Source organism: Pristis pectinata, chromosome 2, assembly GCF_009764475.1.
Source record: "Pristis pectinata isolate sPriPec2 chromosome 2, sPriPec2.1.pri, whole genome shotgun sequence".
Lineage (NCBI taxonomy): Eukaryota > Metazoa > Chordata > Chondrichthyes > Rhinopristiformes > Pristidae > Pristis > Pristis pectinata.
The window spans coordinates 20768298-20789937 of NC_067406.1; the positions used below are offsets into that span (position 1 = coordinate 20768298).

Below are 21640 nucleotides of genomic sequence, written 5' to 3' on the forward strand. Positions count from 1 at the left end.
TACCAGTTTTGGTTCAGACTACTAATAGTCTTTCAACAATACATCAATACAGATATTATGTTAGTGTACTAGTAATAATGAATGTTTGAACCACTACACCATTGAAGACAGCCTCCTTTTTATTAATTGGTCCATGCTAACAAAGTAACACTATAGGTTCTTTCCAGCAATCACAGCTCCCAACCCTCAACACAAAGTTGACACAAAATGAACTCCTCCCCGTGCTCATCCATTGCAGTCAATTTTAATCTTCTCTGGATTTTAGATTGCTAGGAGAGTGAAAAATGCACTGGCAGATCAAAGGCTGAGACTAGTTTGACTCCCAGATCTCATCAACACCCTGCCCAAAACAGATAGGGCTTGGTAACTAGAGGTCTCTGTTGCGGCTGTTGAGGGAAGGTTCACCATTCTTATTCTTCTTGGATCCATAGTGACTAGTTCTTCACCCACCTTAGAGGGTAGTTTTTTAACAGGCTTGTAAATTATTTTTTCATGTCGCTTTCCAATTCCCATTTGAAAACCCTGAGGGAATTTGTTTCCATCAGTTTTATAAGCAGTGAATTCCAGATTGTAATCTCTGTAGAACAAAGCTCTTCCCTCACACTTCTCCATACCTTTTGCCAATCACTTTAAATTTGTGTCCAGTGGTTCTTGAACCATCTGCTAATGGGAACACTTCTTTTTATTTTAATGTTGCAAAACCCTTGTACACCTCTATCAAATTTTCTCTCAACTTGTTTTGCTCCCAGGAGAATAACTTTATTTTCTTTAATCTTTGCTGCTAAAATCTCTTATCCCTGGAAATATTCTATTCAATCTTTTCTGTGCCCTCTTTAAAACCTTCAAATCCTTCCCATTGTGGCCTTTCTAGTGTTTTGTACAGGTTCAACAAAACCACCCTAATTCTGCCCTAACTTATGAAGCACAGGATCCCATATATTTTACTAATCACTACCTGAACAAGCCTGCAATTTTCAAAGGTTTATGCACATGAACTTCCAGGCCCCTCTGCTCCTGCGCATCCTTTAGAACTATGCTATTTAGACCATATTAATTCTCCTAATTCCCACTGGCTGCGTGCAGTGCGCATATTAGGTTTGCAACACCTTTTAAAGGACCGTGGCCAAAACGGTACATAAACATATATTTTTAATCATTCAATCTAAATGTAAAACAATTATATACTTCTATATTTAGTTAACAGGTACAATTGTGGTAATTCTTATTAACTTCTCATCACTTTAAACTCTCTGCCTTAAATTTGTTTCTCTTGTCATTTATCCAACCTGCATCCTCTTGCAGTTGTTACTACCCTCCTCGCTGTATATCACATTTCCAAGTTTTGTATCATCTGTACATTTTGAAATCTTTCCAAACACACTCATTCGCAAGTCAAAAGAGACAGTGGACCTAACACTGACTCCAGGAAAGGGTTAACATTAATTCCCTTTACTTTTAATTGTTATGTTGCATTTATGCATTGCTTTTATCATTAAAAAATGGCCCAAGGCACCTTATAAGCATTATCAAACAAAACTTTGTTTTCTGGCTAAGTCTTTTTTAAACTCAATTCACATGGAAGTCTATCAGAGAGAAGATCGAGATTTTCATTCCAACAGTCTGGATAAAATCTAAACCATTGTTGAAAAACAAGTAATCAATGCATTACTCAGTTGCTCCTAAAATTAAAAATGCAGTAACTTTTAAACTGAACTTCCACCAGAAATTCTAATTATATTTTTTCTATTCCCTAAGCAAAACCTTGTATTTGGCTCTATGTTCACACATGCCAATAAAAACTAACAGATCTACAAACAAAGATTTGAACTCCAGTTGTTTCAACTCAGGCTTAACCTCCTAAGGCCCAATAGGAAGCATATGTCCCCATAAGGATGACTCTCTTGATGGCTCTCTGTCAAACGCTTACAATGAACCTCTAACCATTGCTCCATCTCTCCACTAGTTTCTGATCAGTGCAGACTCGCACTCCTCCGACTGGTGCTGATGGCACCAGCCTCTCCCTCACAGAATTTATTTTTACATCCACAGTGCCCAAGTTTAATGCTTCAACCAAAAGACAGCACTGCCGACAATGTCTCTTACTATTGCACTGGTGTCAGTCTGAATTACTAAGAAAGTCTCAGAGTGAGGTATGTGTTCAAGGCCTTTTTATCCTGAGGTGGTGGTCCTACCACTGAGCCAAAGTGGCACTATCATAGAACAAAACATTGCTTAGGTACAGAGTTCTTGAGGCTATGGAATGGCAGAATACAAACACAGGCCAATTTTTTTTTTATTTTGTCTAGATTGTCCTTTATAGTTATTAAGGTCCTACTAGACATTTTGCTCCAATTTTATAGAGCTCTGGTGAGACCATATCTGGAAACGGTGTGTACATATCTGGTCTCCTGACCCGGGGAAGGATGTACCTGTAACAGAGGGAGTGAAGTACTGGTTCACCAGATTAATTCCTAGGATGGCGGATTTGGCATATGAGGAGGGATTTATGAAGGCTAGGCCTGCACTCTGAGTTTAGAACAATGAGAGGTAATGTCATCGAAACATCTGAAATTCTTGAGGGGTTTCACAAGACAGACACAGAGGCACATTTTCCCCTGGCCGGGGCTGCCCCCAGAACACGCTACACAAAAGATGTATTTCACTGATGTAAGTGTGACTAATAAAGATATCTCATACATATCTTAGAAGTGTGGGTCACTCTCTCAAAATAAAAGGCCGGTCATTCAGGACAGGGATGAGAGTGGTCCACTCCTACTTTGATATCTTATGCTCTTATGAAATAAGTGAAGGCAGTCTCAATCCAGTTCCTAGAAGGCATGGGCCCAGAACACATAGAAAATTTCAGTCAGGATAACAACAGGACAGCTAGTATGAAATTTTAAAATATATCACCGGTGGCTGAGAAGCCCTGTTGAGAAAGAAACCAATCCGGGTCCCTGGAGCTGTGAGGCAGCAACAGTCCCCGTAGCACCATCCAGCCAAGGCTGGTACTTAAGGCTGACTTTACAATTCTTCCTGGTCCTCCCCTTTAACTTACCTGACCATTTTGTTATTTTTAAGGATGACCTTCACTGGTACAAGAATATTTCCTTTTATGGGATTGACAAAAAGACGTACGGGTAGGTTAATTTGAGTTTAAAATGGGCAGCGCGGACTCGGTAGGCCGGAAGGGCCTGTTACCACACTGTAAATAAAATTTTAAAAAAAGATAAAGAAAGCATTTTATTGTAGGTGGGGGCTTAAGAAGCTTGTAAAAGTGGGAATTGCTTGCCTGCCCTGAAGCCAGTTCCAAAGTCAGGAACCAGAAGGCCTTCAGCATTTGTTAGTTGTCTCTTCTCAGACTGTGCGTGACATTGTGCAATTACTAATTGTGTGCTCCCCTTATAAATGGGCCTCTGCCAAGGTAAAAAGAAGAGCTTTGTGTGAGGATTCTCTTTCTTAATACCTTACTACAATGCGTGTACCAATCAGCTATGCCTGGAGGAAAATTCACAGATTTTATATAGACTGCACATGGAGTGGAGATAGCATTATGGTTTCTGCCCTGTATACCAGAAATAACCTTTCCCTGGGTGTGAGGCCAGGGAAATTCAGCTCTGAGCTCCACTGATTTTGCAATATCATCTACTTTGTAGCCTGCTCACAATGATAAGATAATTATCTTTATTAGTCACATGTACATCGAAACACACAGTGAAATGCATCTTTTGCATAGAGTGTTCTGGGGGCAGCCAGCAAGTGTCACCACACTTCCGGCACCAACATAGCATGCCTACAACTTTCTAACCCATATGTCTTTGGAACGTGGGAGGAAACTGGAGCACCCGGAGGAAACCCACGCAGACACAGGGAGAACGTACAAACTCCTTACAGACAGTGGCTGGAATTGAACCTGGGTTGCTGGCACTGTAACAGCGTTATGTTAACCACTACACTACCATGCCTGCCCATGACTGAATGTCATATCTTTTAGCCTCTCCTGTAGTTGGGTCTATTCACTTAGTTATATCTGTTAATTTTCTTCTTCCACTGTGAAATATCTTCAACCTACTGAATTGGATCTTCCACTCACAAAGTTCTGGCTAGCTTATGCTGCCGTTTCTTGACTGGTGAAAACTTGTTTCCCACTCTTATCCCATACAAGTTTGGTTATTTTCTGTCAATATGAACAACTTGGGTTTCTAATTCCAGGTGATTCAAAACAGCAGAGTAGCAAATATTATACCAATGACACAACTCCCTAACCTGCCATTGCTTCTTTACTATCTGTACTGAATGCCTATAAGTTTAGGTTTTAGAGAGTCACTTGCTTAAACTTGTGTGACAGGCTTCCAGCTGAACTTTAAGAAAGTTGAAAATCAAAAGCACTGCAGAATCTGGTAATCTAAAATAACAGATGAAGGGTCTTCGACCTGAAACATTAACCTTGTTTATTTTCCCAAAGATGCAGGCTGACCTGCTGAGTATTTGCATCATTTTCTGTTTTTATTTATCAAATGTTTTATGGAAATGCATGAGTGAACTTTCTGATAGAAATGTATAAGGTAGAAAGGTAAAAGGTAGAAATGTCAAGTACTAGAGAACATGGATTTAAGGTGAGAGGGTGAAAGTTTAAAGGAGATATGTGGGACAAGTTTTATTTTACAGACAGAGTGGTGGGTTCCTGGAACAGGCTGCCAAGGGTAGTGGTGGAAGCAGATACAATAGTGGCATTTAAGAGGCTGTTGGATAGACACATTGAATATGCAGGGAATGGAGGAATATGGATAATGTGCAGGCACAAGAAATTTAGTTTAATTTGGGATCATGTTCGGTGCAGACATCGTGGGCTGAAGGGCCTGTTTCTGTGCTGTACTGTTCTGTGTTCTATAGGCTGAAGAATTATTGTAACATGCTCTCTTCACCCTCAGTACAGGTGACCCCCGCATTACAGCTATTCGGGTAATGAAATTTCACCCTTATAGAATTCACAAGTCACTACCCAAAAACTAGAGCTATGGAATAAAATTCACTCTCACGGAATGAATCTGAAAAAAGGTAAATGAATAAACACAAAACTTATCTTCTTTTCAACTTTTGTTTCTTGACACATGCGCAGATGACACAGCTTCATGTCATGGAAAGTCACGAGAAGGACAGTTTTCTAACAGCGCAACCCCCACCCCTCCCTGTAACATGGGGGTTACCTGTATTAGCAGCTTTTGACCATTTTGTTTGTAACCTCATCCTTCACATTCACCCGATGCAAGTAAAAAACAAAATCTTTCATATTTGACTGTACCTAAACGGCTCTGATTCATGCACATCCAGTGCCGCTCCTCGTATCCTTCCTTCTTTTAAAGCTTGAGCCAGTGCTTTCTCATCGACGAGCCCACCCCGGGCAGCATTCACCAGAAACGCTCCCTGCCTCATCTTCAGGAGAGAAAGCAAAGCCTGCACTTACAATGTACATCTTTTTTGATGGCTAATATTAGAAAATATTACAATTAAATAGAAACATTTTTAAAATAAGGCTAAAATAACAGTTCATGATCCACCATTTTAGCCAATGTAATTTACACATTTAATTGACTAAAGCAGAGCAAAAGAGCCATGATAAAAATGCTTCATTGTTCTTAAATGAAGCTGAACTCAGATCTCATTAGTGTTATAGCAAACCGTTATTTTCAAACATTGCAAAAGGAAATAACACTTCTTTAGCATAGGGGAATGTTAGAAATCTAATGATATCATATCTGAATTTCTATGACCATCAAAATTGTTTCTCCCCTTACATCTTCTATGTTTATTATTATTTTTATTTTTAGAGCAAAGGAAAGTCATCAATTAGATGACAACACGGGCATTTGCGAGAATAATAATGTGAAGTATGTCCTTTTAGTTCATTATATAGTTTGCTTTATTGGAGAATGCCAATTGGACTTTTTGTTCATGTTTTAAAAATAAGACTGGGAAAAGAGGGCCACAGACAGCCTTGAATAACAAATGAAAACTATAAATCTTTCAGACTGATCAGAAAGGAACTCTTTCACACATACTTATTTATTTTCTCATTAAGTTTATTTCATCTGAATCAAGAACTCACAGATACCAAAATTTGACAAGTGTAATTTCCAGCTACCACTAACAACAGAAGCAGTTGTCATTCCAGTCTTCCAGTAAGTGCACCCTTTCAAATTATTAAAATTTGCTGCACTGTCAAAATTCATTCATACATACTTGAAATTAAAGAGAAAATTTCTCCTCTTAATTTTTATTCTATTATCAGGTGAGGGGTTGAAAGGATTCATTTAGTTAGGTGCAATTTCGAGCATTTAAGAAACATTCGATACTACAGTATCTGTGAATGCATACCCTAGATGGTTGTAAGGATAGATATTTCAACAACTTGACTACATGACTGCTGAGACTACATTGAGAAAACAGATGACATATTATTCAAAATTAATGGAAAAGCACAAGTGTACCTGTTTGATAGTGAAATCATTGATAAGATGGTGGTTGTGTTCATTCAGGCTACAATGGAGGGACACACAGTCGCTGTGAAATAGGAGATCTTGTAAAGTATTTACTCGTTGGAGACCCAATGCACGCTCAATACCATCTGAGAGGTATGGGTCATAGAAAATTACATTAAAACCAAATGCTTTTGCTCGTAATGCTAATGCTTGACCCACACGGCCTAAAGGGTAAAGAGAAAAAAAAAGACTATTAGCCATTGAGTCACACAGCAGTATAGAAACATGTCCATTCTGACCATCAAGTACCCATCCATACCAATTCCATTTACCGGCACTTTGTCCACAGCTTTCAATGCCTTGCCATTTCAAGTGCTCGTCAACATGCTTCTTAAGTGATGTGAGAATCTCTGCTTCCACCACCCCTTCAGGCATTGTGTTCCAGATTCCAACCAATCTTTGCGTGAAAAAAATTCCTCCTCTGATCCCCTTTAAACCTCACATACTTTACCATAAACCTATGTCCTATAGCTTTAGACAAGTCTGCTGTGAGTCATGAGAATATCTATACAATATAATAAAAGCACAATTATCAACATAAAAACTTAGTAATTTTACTCCTGTGAGAAACAACTACTTTAGTGCCTTTCTCTTCCACAATAGCAAATTCTGGGCCTGTAAAGGTCACACTAAAAGAGGTGGCTGGCAATTTAAAGGGGGACTGGGGAACAACAGAAGCAGCCCAAGTAGGATTCCAAGGCATTTTTTTGTAGCCCTGGCAAAATGAAGGGAAGAAAAGACATCTATTAGGCTGCAACTATTGAAAGAATTCTTAAGTCCCACCACCAATACATGGAGTCCACCAGCACCATTTAACAGGCAACTTGAATTTAAAGCAACACCCATTAAGTTAAAACTAAGCAAAACGATATTAGTTTTGCCCCACCAATATGCATGAGCAGCTACTTTCTGCTTCAATTTAACAGAAGTCTCACCTAGCCCAATAATTCCAAGCGTCTCTCCTCGAATCCTGGCAGCTCCTGAAGCTATGTCTCGTATTTGTTCAACACTTTGAACCCTTGTGCCTTCCCGCAGAGCTTGGTGAAGCCAGGTAGTCCGTCTGTACAGGTTCAAAATATGACACATTGTGGAGTCTGCCGTCTCCTCTACTGAGGCTGCTGGGACGTTACATACAGCTATACCTAAAATCAGCACACAGAATTCCACTGGCATGTCAATTCTCTTACAAATTAAATGTAGGATGCATACTTTGTGAACAATTACTGCCACAAATGAATAGAGAAAATTGTAATCTTTGCCTCCTTTGGTAAAACCGTACAATATCCCTGGCATATTACCATGAATCCTCATAAAGTACATTTTACAGACAAAAAGTATAGTCTGCAGGAGAAATGACAGAGTTCATTCCACGTGAAGGGAAGTAAAGCTGCTATTAGAGCTGTCAAAGAATATAGTAGATTTCCACAATAGCGATTATAGTACTTTTTTTTCCAACTGTATCAGGGGAGAGGGGGGCATGTTCATTCTGTTCAGTGAACCTTCCAGGCAGTTTCGGGTGGGCTCCCAGGACATGGTAGGGAATTAAACTGATACTTTTCACAAGTCTTCAAAACAGAAGATGATGCAGCCCTGCCAAGAATATATCACAGAACTTACACTAAAATTGAATGAGTGAAACTGAATGCAAATACAGTATATTCCCGACTAATATAAAGGGTCTCAAAAAGTATTGAGCTGATGGCCCTGATGGCTTTCTTGGAAAAATCACAGAAGGAACTTGGTGGTATTCAAATTTACCTTCAATCTCAAAATTATACTCTCTTAAATTATATCCACTTTAAGAACAAGGCTGATCATCACAACTGTTATTCATACCTAAATCTCCAGCTGATTTTATGTCAATGTTATCAAAACCACTGCCAATTCTGACAATTATTCGAAGTGCTTTGAATTTTTCCAGATCTTCTCTTGTTAAAGTGATAGTGTGATACATCAGTGCACCCACTGCTTCATTTAGTACCTAGGGAAAAGAAGCAAACATTTCAGCAGGAGTTTTCAGGTTTGATACAAGTCAGAGGTACATAATTACAAACTTTTGAAATATATGTATTTTGTTGCAACATAAACTAGTGATGGTTCCACAAAATATAAATAAAAAGATATAATTTAATGAAAATGCAGTAGACATTACTTCAAATATTGCACTAAAGATCTACCAACACACTTGACAATATCATCAGATTGCTATCTCACGGTTAAGAAGTAAAAACTGAATAAAGTTTATTGATAATATTTTCATATGGTAGATAATCCTACAAAAGAACCGTGCCACTCCAGGCCTGTGAACTTCAGTACATGTCAGCAGCAGAGTGAGCTGCAAGAGTGATATACCAAGTTCTCTGGCTTGTAACCAGTTCCAGGCAATTGAACCCTTCTGTGGGGAACTTCCCTGGATTAGCAATTCCTGGTGACAATGTATTAAGAGTTTCATCACTTCAAGCAGCAGCAGGATCAGGTGGGAATCAATGACAGTGCTGAGATTGGGAACTCTAGGAGAAAGCAACCAGGATGAGAAGTGGAACTGGTCAGGAGATTGGGAAAGGGAGGAGCCTTTAGTAGGGTTAAGGTGAGGAGGGGATTGAGGGTGGGGTATATAGTAGGGGAAGTGGGACTATCCAATAATGAGGAGAGGTGTGTGTCTAAGGTGAAAGCAGTGATCAACAACAGCTGATAGTGGGTAGCAGTAATGATGGGGGTAGCCACACCAACAGCAGTGGGTGCGTTGGGATTGGCACTGAAGGAAGCACAATGCCATTTTGAAAGGAATGAAGAAGTGTCATTTTAAATGGGAGAGAGGGAAAAACATGGGGTGGAAAGGTAAGGTCTTCCAGTAGAACAGGTGGGAACAAAGACAAGAAAGGTAGTATCTCAAGTTGGCAGAAAAAGTGATGAAGATGAAATGGAGGCCAGAGAAAGGGTTCTACTCTAAGTGGCAAGGTGAAGAACTAAAACTGCAAAGGAAAAAGGCAATAGGATGATGGCCATCCTATTTAGGTTGCTATGGTGATGGTGATAATAGTGTAACTATCAGCTCTCTCCAGCAATGGGATGTGAGTGCCATAGTGGCTAGAGTAAAATACAATACATTTGCAATGAAATTGCAACATGGATCCTTGGTTTTCCTGCAATATTCAGAAGCCTATACAGAAAATCCATGTAACAATAAGCTCTGTGACTGTGCTTAAATCAAAAGTAAATTCTGTGAATCTCAAAATCCAGTATGAAAACTAATGTTCATTCAGCTCTGGTAACATTAGCTTGTTAGAGTCAAAGCACTTAAAGCGTTGTGCGGGATTGATCACAGGATGCCTTCAGACTTAAAATAAAATGCATGTATCCATTAATAATTTGTCTTCATCAATGGTGCATTTGTACAATCCTTTCCCAAATGAACACATCATTTTTCCCAGTCTTTAAACAAATGCTATGTGCTACATATTTCAAGCAAAGTAAGGCATTACTGCTTGCCCCTACACGCAAATTTTATAATCTGGAAATGATACCACATACCAAAAGATGGGTCATCTACAGTACAGACTGCTGGATTACAGAGAATGCTAACATGCAAAGTTTTTCGTTTAAAGGGATGATGTGCCTTGTAACAGACAACAGTCTAGTTCCAAAGGGAATGAAAAGGAGCACTGATCCTTGTTACATTTGGCATGTCAAGATCAGAAACAATATCCTGCAATATTTGTTTTGTATGAAAAGAAGAACTGCATTATTATTTGTAATTCTTCCAAGCAGGTCAATGGCCTTTGGACTGATGATGTTTTAGTTTCTTAATTCTCCCTTAATCTATTCAATTACTTTTTTTTATGAGAAGCCAGAGATTAGTTGCACTTGTCATAACAATGTCCTGTCCTCCAATATATCTGCTGCACCAGTTTCACTCTTGGATTTTCATTGGAAATTATTCAATAATGTTGGATGTTGCTTGGCATTTCATTATTCAGAAACATCAGTACCATTACATAGATGGCAAAGGTTGAAAGGTCCACTGTTTCATTCTTAAGGGAATGGGAATGGCTAATAAATGCAGCATTGTCATCATCATCCAGATTATGTGAGTAATTTTGTAAAAGTACCCCAATTCTCTAAGTGCATTTCTTTCCCTCAAAGGATCAGCTACAATGGTAAAAAAAAGTCTTTGTTGAAACATATGTAAAGCTCATTGATAATACTGACAAAAAGCAGCATGTCATACAGTGTGAGTAAAGTGCAATCAAGCTTGTATTGAAAAGTTGATCACATTTAGCATTAATGATTCTATAACTCAAATTTGTACTTACATAGTCCCTTCAACACACAAAATTGTCCCAATCTAATTCAGAGAGCAATAAGACAAAAAGGATATTGAGCCAGAGGCTTTTAAATTATATAAGATTTTGATAAAATATTTTAAATTGTGCTGAGAAACAAATTCACCAAGAAATCAAATAGGGATTTCAAATTATAGACTCATGTAACTAACTGTCAATTTGTCTACATTTGTCTCAGTTTGGCTTCATGTTAGCCCTCATCTTTGATTAAGATTTTCAGTTCAAATCCCACTCAAAGCTTTGAGCATATAATCAGATCTTTTTTATTCAAGGGATGAGGCAAGCTGAGCCAGCATTTAATTGCCCATCCCTAATTGCCCTCGAGAAGGTGGTGGTGAGCTGCCTTCTTGAACTGCTTGAGCTGTGGGTATACCCACAACAGTGTTAGGGAGAGAATTCCAGGATCTTGACCCAGCGACAGTGAAGGAACAGTGCAATATTTCCAAGTCAGGATGGTGTGTAGCTTGTAGGACCACTTCCAGGTGGAGGTGTTCCCGTGCTTTTACTGCTCTTGTCCTTGTAGCTGGTAGAGGCCATGGGTTTGGAAGGTGCTGTCTAAGGAGTCTTGATGAGTTGCTGCAGTTTATCCTGTAGATGGTACAAACTGCTGCAACTGTGTGTCAATGCTGGAGTGAGTGAATGGTCGTGGATGAGGTGCCTGTCAAGCGGGCTGCTATGTCCTGTATGTGTCAAGCTTCTTGAGTGTTGTTGAAGGCAAGTGGAGAGTATTCCATACCACTACTAACATAAGATATCTTTATTAGTCACATGTACATCGAAACACACAGTGAAATGCATCTTTTGCATAGTCTTCTGGGGGCAGCCTGCAAGTGTCGCCACATTTCCGGCGCCAACATAGCATGCCCACAACTTCCTAACCCATACGTCTTTGCAATGTGGGAGCAAACCGGAGCACCCAGAGGAAACCCACGCAGTCACGGGGAGAACATACAAACTCCTTACAGACAGCGGCCGGAATTGAACGTGGTCACTGTAATAGCATTATGCTAACCTCTACGCTACCAAGCCTTATCAATGGTGGACAGGCTTTGAGGAGTTAGGAGGTGAGTTACTCACTGCAAGATTCCTAGCCTCTGACCTGCTCCTGTAGCCACATTACGTATACGGTTACTTCAGTTCAGTTTCTGGTCAACAGTAACCTCCAGGACATTGACAGTGGGAGATTGAGTAATTGTAATGCAACTGAATATCAGGGGGTGATAGCTGGATTTTCCCTTGTTGGATATCGCCACTGCCCAGCACTTGTGTGGTGAGAATGTTACTTGCCACCTATCCTGGCTGAATATTGTCCAGGTCTTGCTGCATTTGGTTGTGGACTGTTTCATTATCTGAGGAGTCACAAATGGTGTTGAACACTGTACAATTACCAGTCAATATCCCTACTTCTGACCTTATGAATGAAAGAAGGTCATCGATGAAGAACCTAAAGATGGCTGGGCCAACGACATGATCCTGAGGAACTTCAGCAGAGATGACCTTTGGCTGAGGTGATTGACTTCACAACTATCTTCCTTTGTGCTGGGAGGGTTCTCCCTGATTCCCATTGACTCCAGTTTAGCCAGTGCTCCTTGATGCCATACTTGATAAAATGGGGTCTTGATGCCAAGGGCAGTTACTCTCACTTCTCCTCTGGAGTTCAAGCTCTTTTGTTCATGCTCGGACCAAGGCTGTTATGGGGTCAGGAGATGAGTGATTTTGTTGCAACTCAAATTGAGTTTCTGTGATCAGGCTGTTACTAAGCAGATGCTGCTCGATAGCACTATTGATTATCCCTTCCATCACCTTGGTGATGATCGAGAGTAGACTAATGGGGCAGCAACCGGCTGGGTTGGATTTGACCTGCTTCTTGTGGTCAGAACATACCTGAGCAACTTCCTACATTGTCGGGTAGATGCCAGTGTTGTAGCTGTATTGGAACAGTCTGGCCAAGGGCACAGTAGGTCCTGGAGGACAAGTCTTCAGTTCTGGATGAGGGAGATCTTAAACAGTAGATAAAGGGAAACAGGCAATAGTGTCATGGAACATATAGAGATTAAAGAGGAGGGGGTGCTTGCTGCTTTACAGAGAATAAAGGTAGATAAATCCCCCGGGCCTGATAAGATATTTCCTCGGACATTTGAGAGAGACTAGTGTAGAAATTGCAGGGGCCCTAGCAGATATATTTTAAATGTCCTTAGCCACGGGTGCGGTGCCGGAGGACTCATGTAGTTCCGTTGTTTAAAAAAGGATCTAAAAGTAAACCAGGTAATTACAGGCCAGTGAGCCTGACATCAGTAGTGGGTAAATTATTGGAAGGTGTTCTGAGAGATCGGATATACAAGTATTCAGATAGCCAAGGGCTGATTAGGGATAGTCAACATGGCTTTGTGAGTGGTAGATCACGTTTAACGAATCTTGTAGAGTTTTTCAAGGAGGTTACCAAGAAAGTAGATGAAGGAAAGGCTGTGGATGTTGTCTACATGGACTTTAGTAAGGTCTTTGACAAGGTCCCACATAGGAGGTTAGTTCAGAAGGTTCAGACACTAGGTATCCGTGGAAAGGTTGTAAACTGGATTCGAAATTGGCTGTGTGGGAGAAGACAGAGAGTGGTAGTGGATGATTGTTTCTCAGACTGGAGGCCTGTGACTAGTGGTGTGCCTCAGGGATCTGTGCTGGGGCCATTGTTGTTTGTTGTCTCTATCAGTGATCTAGATGATAATGTGGTAAATTGGATCAGCAAATTTGCTGATGATACTAAGATTGGAGGCGTAGTGGACAGCGAGGAAGGCTTTCAAAGCTTGCAGAGGGATCTGAACCAACTGGAAGAATGGGCCAGAAAATGTCAGATGGAATTTAATGCAGACAAGTGTGAGGTGTTGCATTTTGGAAGGACAAATCAAGGTAGGACATACACAGTAAATGGTGGAGCACTGAGGAGTGCAGAGAAACAAAGAGATCTGGGAGTTCAGATACATAATTCCCTGAAAGTGGCATCGCAGGTAGACAGAGTTGTAAAGAAGGCATCCTGGCATTCTTAAATCAAAGTATTGAGTATAGGAGTTGGGATGTTATGGTGAGTTTGTATAAGACATTGGTGAGGCCAAATTTGGAGTACTGTGTGCAGTTCTGGTCACCTAACTATAGGAAGGATATTTGTAAGATTGATAGAGTGCAGAGGAGATTTACTAGAATGTTGCCAGGTCTTCAGGAGTTGAGTTACAGGGAAAGACTGAACAGGTGAGGACTTTATTCCTTGGAGCGTAGAAGAATGAGGGGAGATTTGATAGAGGTTTACAAAATTATGAGGGGTATAGACAGAGTTAATGCGAGTAGGCTCTTTCCACCTAGATTAGGAGAGATAAGTACGAGAGGACATGGCTTTAGGGTGAAAGGGGAGAAGTTTAGGGGGAACATCTTCACTCAAAGAGTGGTGGGAGTGTGGAACGGGCTGCCATCTGATGTAGTGAATGCGGGCTCACTCTTGAGTTTTAAGAATAAATTGGATAGATACATGGACAGGAGAGGTCTGGAGGGTTATGGACTGGGTGCAGGTAAATGGGACTAGCGGGATACCGTTTCAGCACAGACTGGAAGGGGTGAATGGCCTGTTTTCTGTGCTGTAGTGTTCTATGGTTCTATTGCCGAAATGTTGTCAACTGTATTTAACGCTGCTAGCCATTTCTTGATACCACATGAAGCGAATCAAATTGGCTGACGACTGACATCTATCACGCTGGGGACCTCTGGAGGAGGCAGAGATGGGTCAGTTAACTCAGAGCATCTGGCTGAAGATTCTTGCAAATGCTTAGCTTTCTCTTTAGTACTGATGTGCTGGGCTCCCCCAACATTGAGAAAGGGGATATTTGTGGAGCCTCCTCCTCCTCCATGAGTTGTTTACTTGTCCAGACACCCACCACCATTCATGACTGGGTGTGGCAGGACTGCAGAGGTTAGGTCTGATCGGTTGGTTGTGGGATCACTTATTGCATACAGTTTATGCTGTTTTGCATGTAAGTAGTCCTGCCTAAAAGCTTCACCAGGTTGATTCCCCATTCTGAGGTATGCCCAGTGCTGCTCCTGGCATGTTCTCCTGCACTCTTCATTGAACCAGAGTTGATCCCCTGGTATGATGGTGATGGCAGAACAGGGTATATGCCAGGTCATGAGGTTGCAGATTGCAACTGAGTGCAATTCTGCTGCTGATGACAGCCCACAGCGCCTCATGGATACCCAGATTAACAAACAGCACCAAAATAGGGGCTGGAGCAAGCCACATAGCCCAAGAGCGTGCTCCAATATTTAATAATAGTTGGTCCTCAAGATCAATCCTCTTTCCTCCTTTATCCTTATAGCCCTTCATTCCTCTAATCTCCAAACACTTCAGTGCAATTGAGGGATGAGATGTTAAACCTATACCCTGTACTTCTGTTCAGTTGGACAGATATCCAATACCACTACTGAAGGGAGCATTGAAGAGACCCCAGTGTTTTGGATAATGTTTAACTCTTAGCCAGCATCACCAAAACTGATTAGTAATGTATCTTGTCTTTGTGTGATCCTATTATGTGCAAATTAATTAGAGTCATTGAATCATATAGTATAGAAATGGGCCATTTGGCCCACCATGTCTATTGAACAGCAGTCATCCACTGTATTTATAATGGAGGTGATGAAGGTGACTGATGAGAGTAGGACAGTGGAGGTTGGCTACAGGGACTTTGGTAAGGCATTTGGCAGGGTCCCTCATGATAGGCTGATCCAGAAGATAAAGATGCATGCAATCCATGGGAACTTGATAGTTTGGATTCAGAATTGTGGGTAGTGATGGGAGGGTGTTAATCTGGCTGGAGGTCCATGACCAGTGGTGTTCCAGCAGGTGGGTAAGTAAGTTTGCAGACGACACAAAAATTGGTGGACAAAACTTTGATAAGGCCGCACTTGGAATATCGTGTGCAGCTCTGGTCGCCCCATTACAGGAAGATTGTGGAGGCTTTAGAAAGGGTGCAAAAGTGATTTACCAGGATGCTGCCTGGATTAGATGGTATGAGCTACAAGGAGAGATTGGACAAACTTGGGTTGTTTTTTCTGGACCATCGGAGGCTGAGGGGAAACCTGACAGAAGTTTATAAAATTATGAGAGACAAAGGTATGGTAGACAGTCAGAATTGTTTGCCTAGGTTAGAAATGTCAAATACTAAAAGATGTGGGTTTAAGGTGAGAGGGGGAAAGTTTGAAGGAGAAGTACAGAGCAAGGTGTTTTTTTATATATACACACACACACACACACACACACACACACACACACACAGAGTGCCCACTTCAACCCTTCTTAAATGGTGTTCACAATTGTTTCCACCACGCTCTCCAGCCGTGTATTCCAGGTACTGACCACTCTCTGGGTGATAAAGATCCCCCTCAGATTCCCTCTAACTCCTTTACCCCTTACCCTAAATCTACATCCTCTAGTTTTATTCATCTCTAATAAGGAGAAAACCTGCAGTCTACCCTACTTAAATCCCTCATAATTTTATATGCCTCAGTCACGTTGCCTTTTAACCTACTCCTCTCCAGTCTCTCCTCAGACCTAAAATACGCCATCTCAGGCAACATCCTGGTAAATATCCTCTGTAACTACTCCAGCACTATCACGTCTTTCCTTTTTATTGCTGCACTATCCCAAAAAAAAATTCAAAACTTATTTTTAGAGGCTTTGAAAGGACCTAAACATGCAAAAGAACCAAGTGTTCTCTATAGTCATGATCAGAAAAAAAAGTGTTCACTGTTAATTAATTTTATTCAATGAAAGCACAATTAACCATCAAGGGAAAGTGCAGGAGGGACCCTCCAAGAGCACTCTGACAGGAACTCCATTGATTCAATTTTTGAAGAGTATTGAGTGGGAGTAGTTGCTAACTCTGCTCCGAATGACATCAAAATACTTAGGAAGTTAGCAGATAAAGGGAGAATGAAGCCCTCCCTTGACCCTTCATGTCTTGCTTATCAATATTCTTAAAACATACACTTCTTTTCTGAGTTTGTTCTATAATTCTGACAGGCAAGCCAAAGGTGCAACAGATGGCTGATGACTGAAAAGTGTTTAAAAAGCAAAAAACTGCTACTGGAAATACTCAGGTCAGACAGAAACAGTGGAATGAGAGAAACAGTTAACTTTTCAAATAGTTTTCTCTTCTCAGTTCTGATGAAATGACAACTATGAAAAAAAAGCAACTGGGCTTGCTTTAAGATGCAGAAGAGGGCGAGAACAAAGAAATGTTTTTGAATAGGGTGGAGACCAAGAGACAATGGATAAGACAGATCGGTGTTTCCAGACAGAGTGATGAAAGCTTGTTAACAGCAGTTAATCTGTCTGAGGGAGGTGTAACCAGAAAAACAGAGGAAAGAGGGAGAAGAGAAACCACTCCGGAACACAGAGATATAGAACATAGCAATTGCTGGAAATCTGAAACAAAATAGAATGAAAAAGCTCAGCAGCTCAAGCGACATCTGTGGAGATGGAAAAAACTGCGTCAACGTTACAGGTTGATGACATTACATCAGGAATGGCATAAACTGGAAAGGCTGCTGATCCGAAATTATTGAATTTGATGTTGAGTCCTGAGGAAGAGCATAAGCCAAGCTTTGTTTGAACAGTATAGAAGGCCAAAGACAGAAGTCAGAAAGGCAGTGGGTGGGAGAACTAAAGTGGCAGGGAACTGGAAGCTCAGGGGCACCTTTACCATTTGAACAAAGATACTCTGCAAAGTGATTACCCAACCTGCCTTTAGTTTCTCCAACGTAGAAGAGACTACAATATACTAAACAGGAAGAATTGGAGATGTAATGCTGGCACTGAGGCTTTACAAGGCATTGGTCAGACCACATTTTAGTATTGTGAGCAGTTTTGGGCCCCATATCTAAGGAAGGATATGCTGGCATTGGAAAGGGTCCAGAGAAGGTTTATAAGAATGATTCCAGGAATTAAAGGGTGAACGTATGAGGAGCATTTGATGGTTCTAGGCCTGTAATCAATGGAGTTTAGAAGGATAAGGGGGGATCTCACTGAAACCAACTGAATATTGAAAGGCCTGGATAGAGTGGATGTGGAGAGGATGTTTCCAGTAGTGGGACACTCTAGCACCAGAGGGCACAGCCTTAGAATAGAAGGACATCCCTTCAGAACAGAGATGAGGAAGAACTTCTTTAGCCAGAGGGTGGTGAATCTGTGGAATTCATTGCCACAGACAGCTGTGGAGGTCAAGTCATTTGGTATGATTAAAGTGGAGGTTGATAGGTTCTTGATTAGTATGGGTGTCAAAGGTTACAGGGAGGAGGCAGGAGAATGGTGTTGAGAGGGTAAAATAAATAACCATGATCGAATGGCAGAGCAGACTCGACGGGCTGAATGGCCTAATTCTGCTCCTGTGTCTTATGGAGATGTAAATGGAGGGAGAATAGCAACTCTGATAGAATCAGATTTATCATCACTAACATGTGACATGAAATTTGTTTTGCGGTAGCAGTACAGTGCAAAGACATAAAAATCTAAAAATTACTGAATAAACTAAATTAATAAAATAGTGCACAAAAAACAAGGAATAACTAGGTAGTGTTCATGAGTTCATGGATCGTTCAGAAATCTGACGGCACAGGAGAAGAAGCTGTTCCTGAATTGTTGAGTCTTCAGGCTCCTGTACCTCCCCCCTGATGGTAGTAACGAGAACAGGGCCTGTCCTGGATGGTGAGGGTCCTTAATGATGAATGCCACCTTCTTGAAGATGTCCTCGATAGCAGGGAGGGTTGTGCCCGTGATGGAGCTGGCTGAGTCTATAACCCTCTGACTCTTGCGATCCTATGCCTTAGAGACTCCATACCAGGCTGTGATGCAACCAGTCAGAATGCTCTCCACCGTACATCTATAGAAATTTCTAAGAGTCTTTGGTGACATACCAAATCTCCTCACACTCCTAATGAAGTTGAGCCACTGATGTGCCTTCTTTGTGATTGCATTAATGTGTTGGGCCCAGGATAGATCCTCAGATCTTGACGTCCAGGAACTTGAAGCTGCTCACCCTTTCCACTGCTGACCCCTCAATGAGGGCTGGTGAGTGTTCTCCCAACTTCCCCTTCCTGAAGTCCATAATCAGTTCCTTGGTCTTGCTGATGCTGAGTGCAAGGTTGTTACTACGACACCATTCAACCAGCTAATCTATCTCAGTCCTGTACGCCTCTTCATTGCCATCTGAGATTCTACCAACAACAGTGATGTCGTCAGCGAATTTATAGATGGCATTTGAGCTGTGCCTAGCCACACAGTCATGAGTGTAGAGAGAGTAGAGCAGTGGGCTAAGCACGCATCCTTGAGGTGCACTTGTGTTGACTGTCGGTGAGGGGGACACGTTACCACCGATCAGCATTAACTGTGGTATCCCGACAAAGAAGTCGAGGATCCAGTTGCAGAGGGAGGTACAGATGCCCAAATTCTGAAGCTTGGTTATTAGTACTGAGGAAACAACGGTTGAATGCCGAGCTATAATAAACAGTAGCCTGATGTATGTCTTGCAGTTGTCTGGGTGCTTCAAAGCAAAGTGGAGAGCAAGTGAGATTGCGTCCACTATAGACCTGTTGTGGCAGTAGGCGAACTGCAGCTGGTCTAGGTTCTTACTCAGGCAGGAGTTAATTCTAGCTATAACCAACCTCTTGAAGCACTTCATTACAGAGTGCTACCAGGCGATAGTCCTTGAGGCAGCTCACCCTGCTCTTCTTGGGTACTGGCATGCCTGATGCCCTTTTGAAGCAGGTGGGAACCTCAGACTGCAGCAGTGAGAGATTGAAAATGTCCTTGAATAAGCCAGCCATTTGTTCAGCACAGGTTTCAATACCTGGCCAGATACATCGTCGGGGCCTGACGCCTTGCAAGGGTTCACCCTCTTGAAGGATGTCCTGACATTGGCCTCCGAGACAGAGATCACAGGATCGCCAGATGCTGTGGGGATTCTCATAGGTGTAGGTTATTCTCCTTTTCAAAGCATGCATAAAGGGTGTTGAGCTCGTTGGGAAGTGAAGCATCACTGCCATCTATGCTGTTAGGTTTCGTCTTATTGGAAGTAATGTAATGCAAACCTTGCCACAGCTGTCGTGCATCCAATGGTGTCTCTAGCTTCACTCTGAATTGCCTTTTCATTTTCATGATGGCCTTCTATAGGTCGTACCTGGAGTTCTTGTAGGGTTCTGGATCGCTGGTCTTGAACATCACAGATCTAGCCCTCAGCAGACTGTAAATCTCCTGGTTCATCCAGGGCTTCTGGCTTGGGAAGATTCAGTATGTTCTTGAAGGTACACACCCGTCCACACAGACCTTGGTGAAGTCAGTGTTGGCTGTGGCATGTTCATTCAGATCCGAAGGTGAATCCCTGAATATGGTCCAGTCCATCGAGCAAAGCCGTCCTGTAAATGGTCCTCCGCCTCCCTTGACCATACCTTCGCCATCCTCATCACCAGTGCTGCCGGACCTCAGTCTCTACCTGTATCTCAGGAGTAGAAGTACAGCCAGGTAATCGGACTTTCCAAAGTGTGGGCACGGGGTGGCACAGTAAGCATTCTTGATGGTGGTGTAACAGTGAGTGTGTTAGCTCCTCTGGTTCTGCAGGTGACGTGTTGGTGGTAGATTGTCAGAGACTTCTTCAAGCTAGCCTGGTTGAAGTCCTCACGATGATCGGGAGGACATCAGGATGCGCTGTCTTGTGACTGTTGACCACAGTGCTCAGCTCCTCCAGTGCCAGCCTACCGTCTGCCAGGGGTGGAATATACACTGCTCCCAATATGACAGCAGAGAACTCCCTCGGCAGGTAGACAGGTGAACAACTTGTAAAGTTATAGAGTACAGAAACAAGCCCTTCAATCTAACTCATCCATGCTGATCAAGATGTCTATCTGAGCGAACTCAGTTTTTCTCTTTCCACAGAAACTACCTGGCCTGCTGGGCTTTTCTAATATTTTCTATTACTTCTGATTCCTAGAAACACCTGTGTTTTCCACCTCAATTCCAGGATCGTTTATTTATCTTTCTCTTCTCCCTCTATTTAGAGTCATAGCATAGTATAGCACAGAAAGCAGGCCCTTTGGCCCATCTAGTCCATGTTGACCTGATCTTCTACCTAGTCCCATCTACCAGCACCTTGACCATATGCCTCCAAACCCCTCCCATCTATGTATCTATCCAAACTTCTCTTAAATATTACAATTGAACCCATATCTTCCACTTCAGCTCATTCCACACTCGCACCACCCTCTGAGTAAAGAAGTTTCCCCTCAGATTCCCACTAAATATTTCACCTTTCACCTATGTCCTCTAGTTCTAGTCTCACCCAGCCTTGGGGGGGAAAAAAGCCTGCATGCATTCACCCTATCCATACCCCTCATAATTTTGTACACCTCTACAAGATCTCCCCTCATTCTCCTGCGCTCCAGGGAATAAAGTCCTAACCTATTCAACCTTTCCCTATAACTCAAGTCCCGGCAACATCCTTGTAAATTTTCTCCGTATCCTTGTAAATTTGCATCTCCACCAGGCAAATTAGCTGCTGTTAACAAGCCTTCACTACCTTCTATCAGCCTTCACCTCATGTCAGATTGGGAATGAGAAGGGAATTGAAGTGACAGGCAACTGGAAACTCAAGGTCACCTTTCCTGGATGAACAGAGCTGTTTGTCAAAGCAGTTAATCCCATCTGCTTTTGGTTCCTCCCACACAGAGAGAACC

General features: G+C 41.8%; 1 protein-coding gene across 16 annotated transcripts in view; it reads right to left on the minus strand.

The window, feature by feature from the left end:
• ctbp1 (C-terminal binding protein 1) overlaps nt 1-21640 on the minus strand; it is a 266572-nt gene that overhangs the window by 5830 nt on the left and 239102 nt on the right. For all 16 annotated transcript variants that reach the window (XM_052035614.1, XM_052035577.1, XM_052035567.1 and 13 more), the window contains 4 exons: nt 8376-8520; nt 7475-7681; nt 6489-6703; nt 5303-5433 (listed from right to left, as the gene is read on the minus strand). In XM_052035614.1, coding sequence (XP_051891574.1) covers nt 5303-5433; nt 6489-6703; nt 7475-7681; nt 8376-8520 — 698 coding nt within the window. The remainder of the gene's footprint in view (nt 1-5302; nt 5434-6488; nt 6704-7474; nt 7682-8375; nt 8521-21640) is intronic.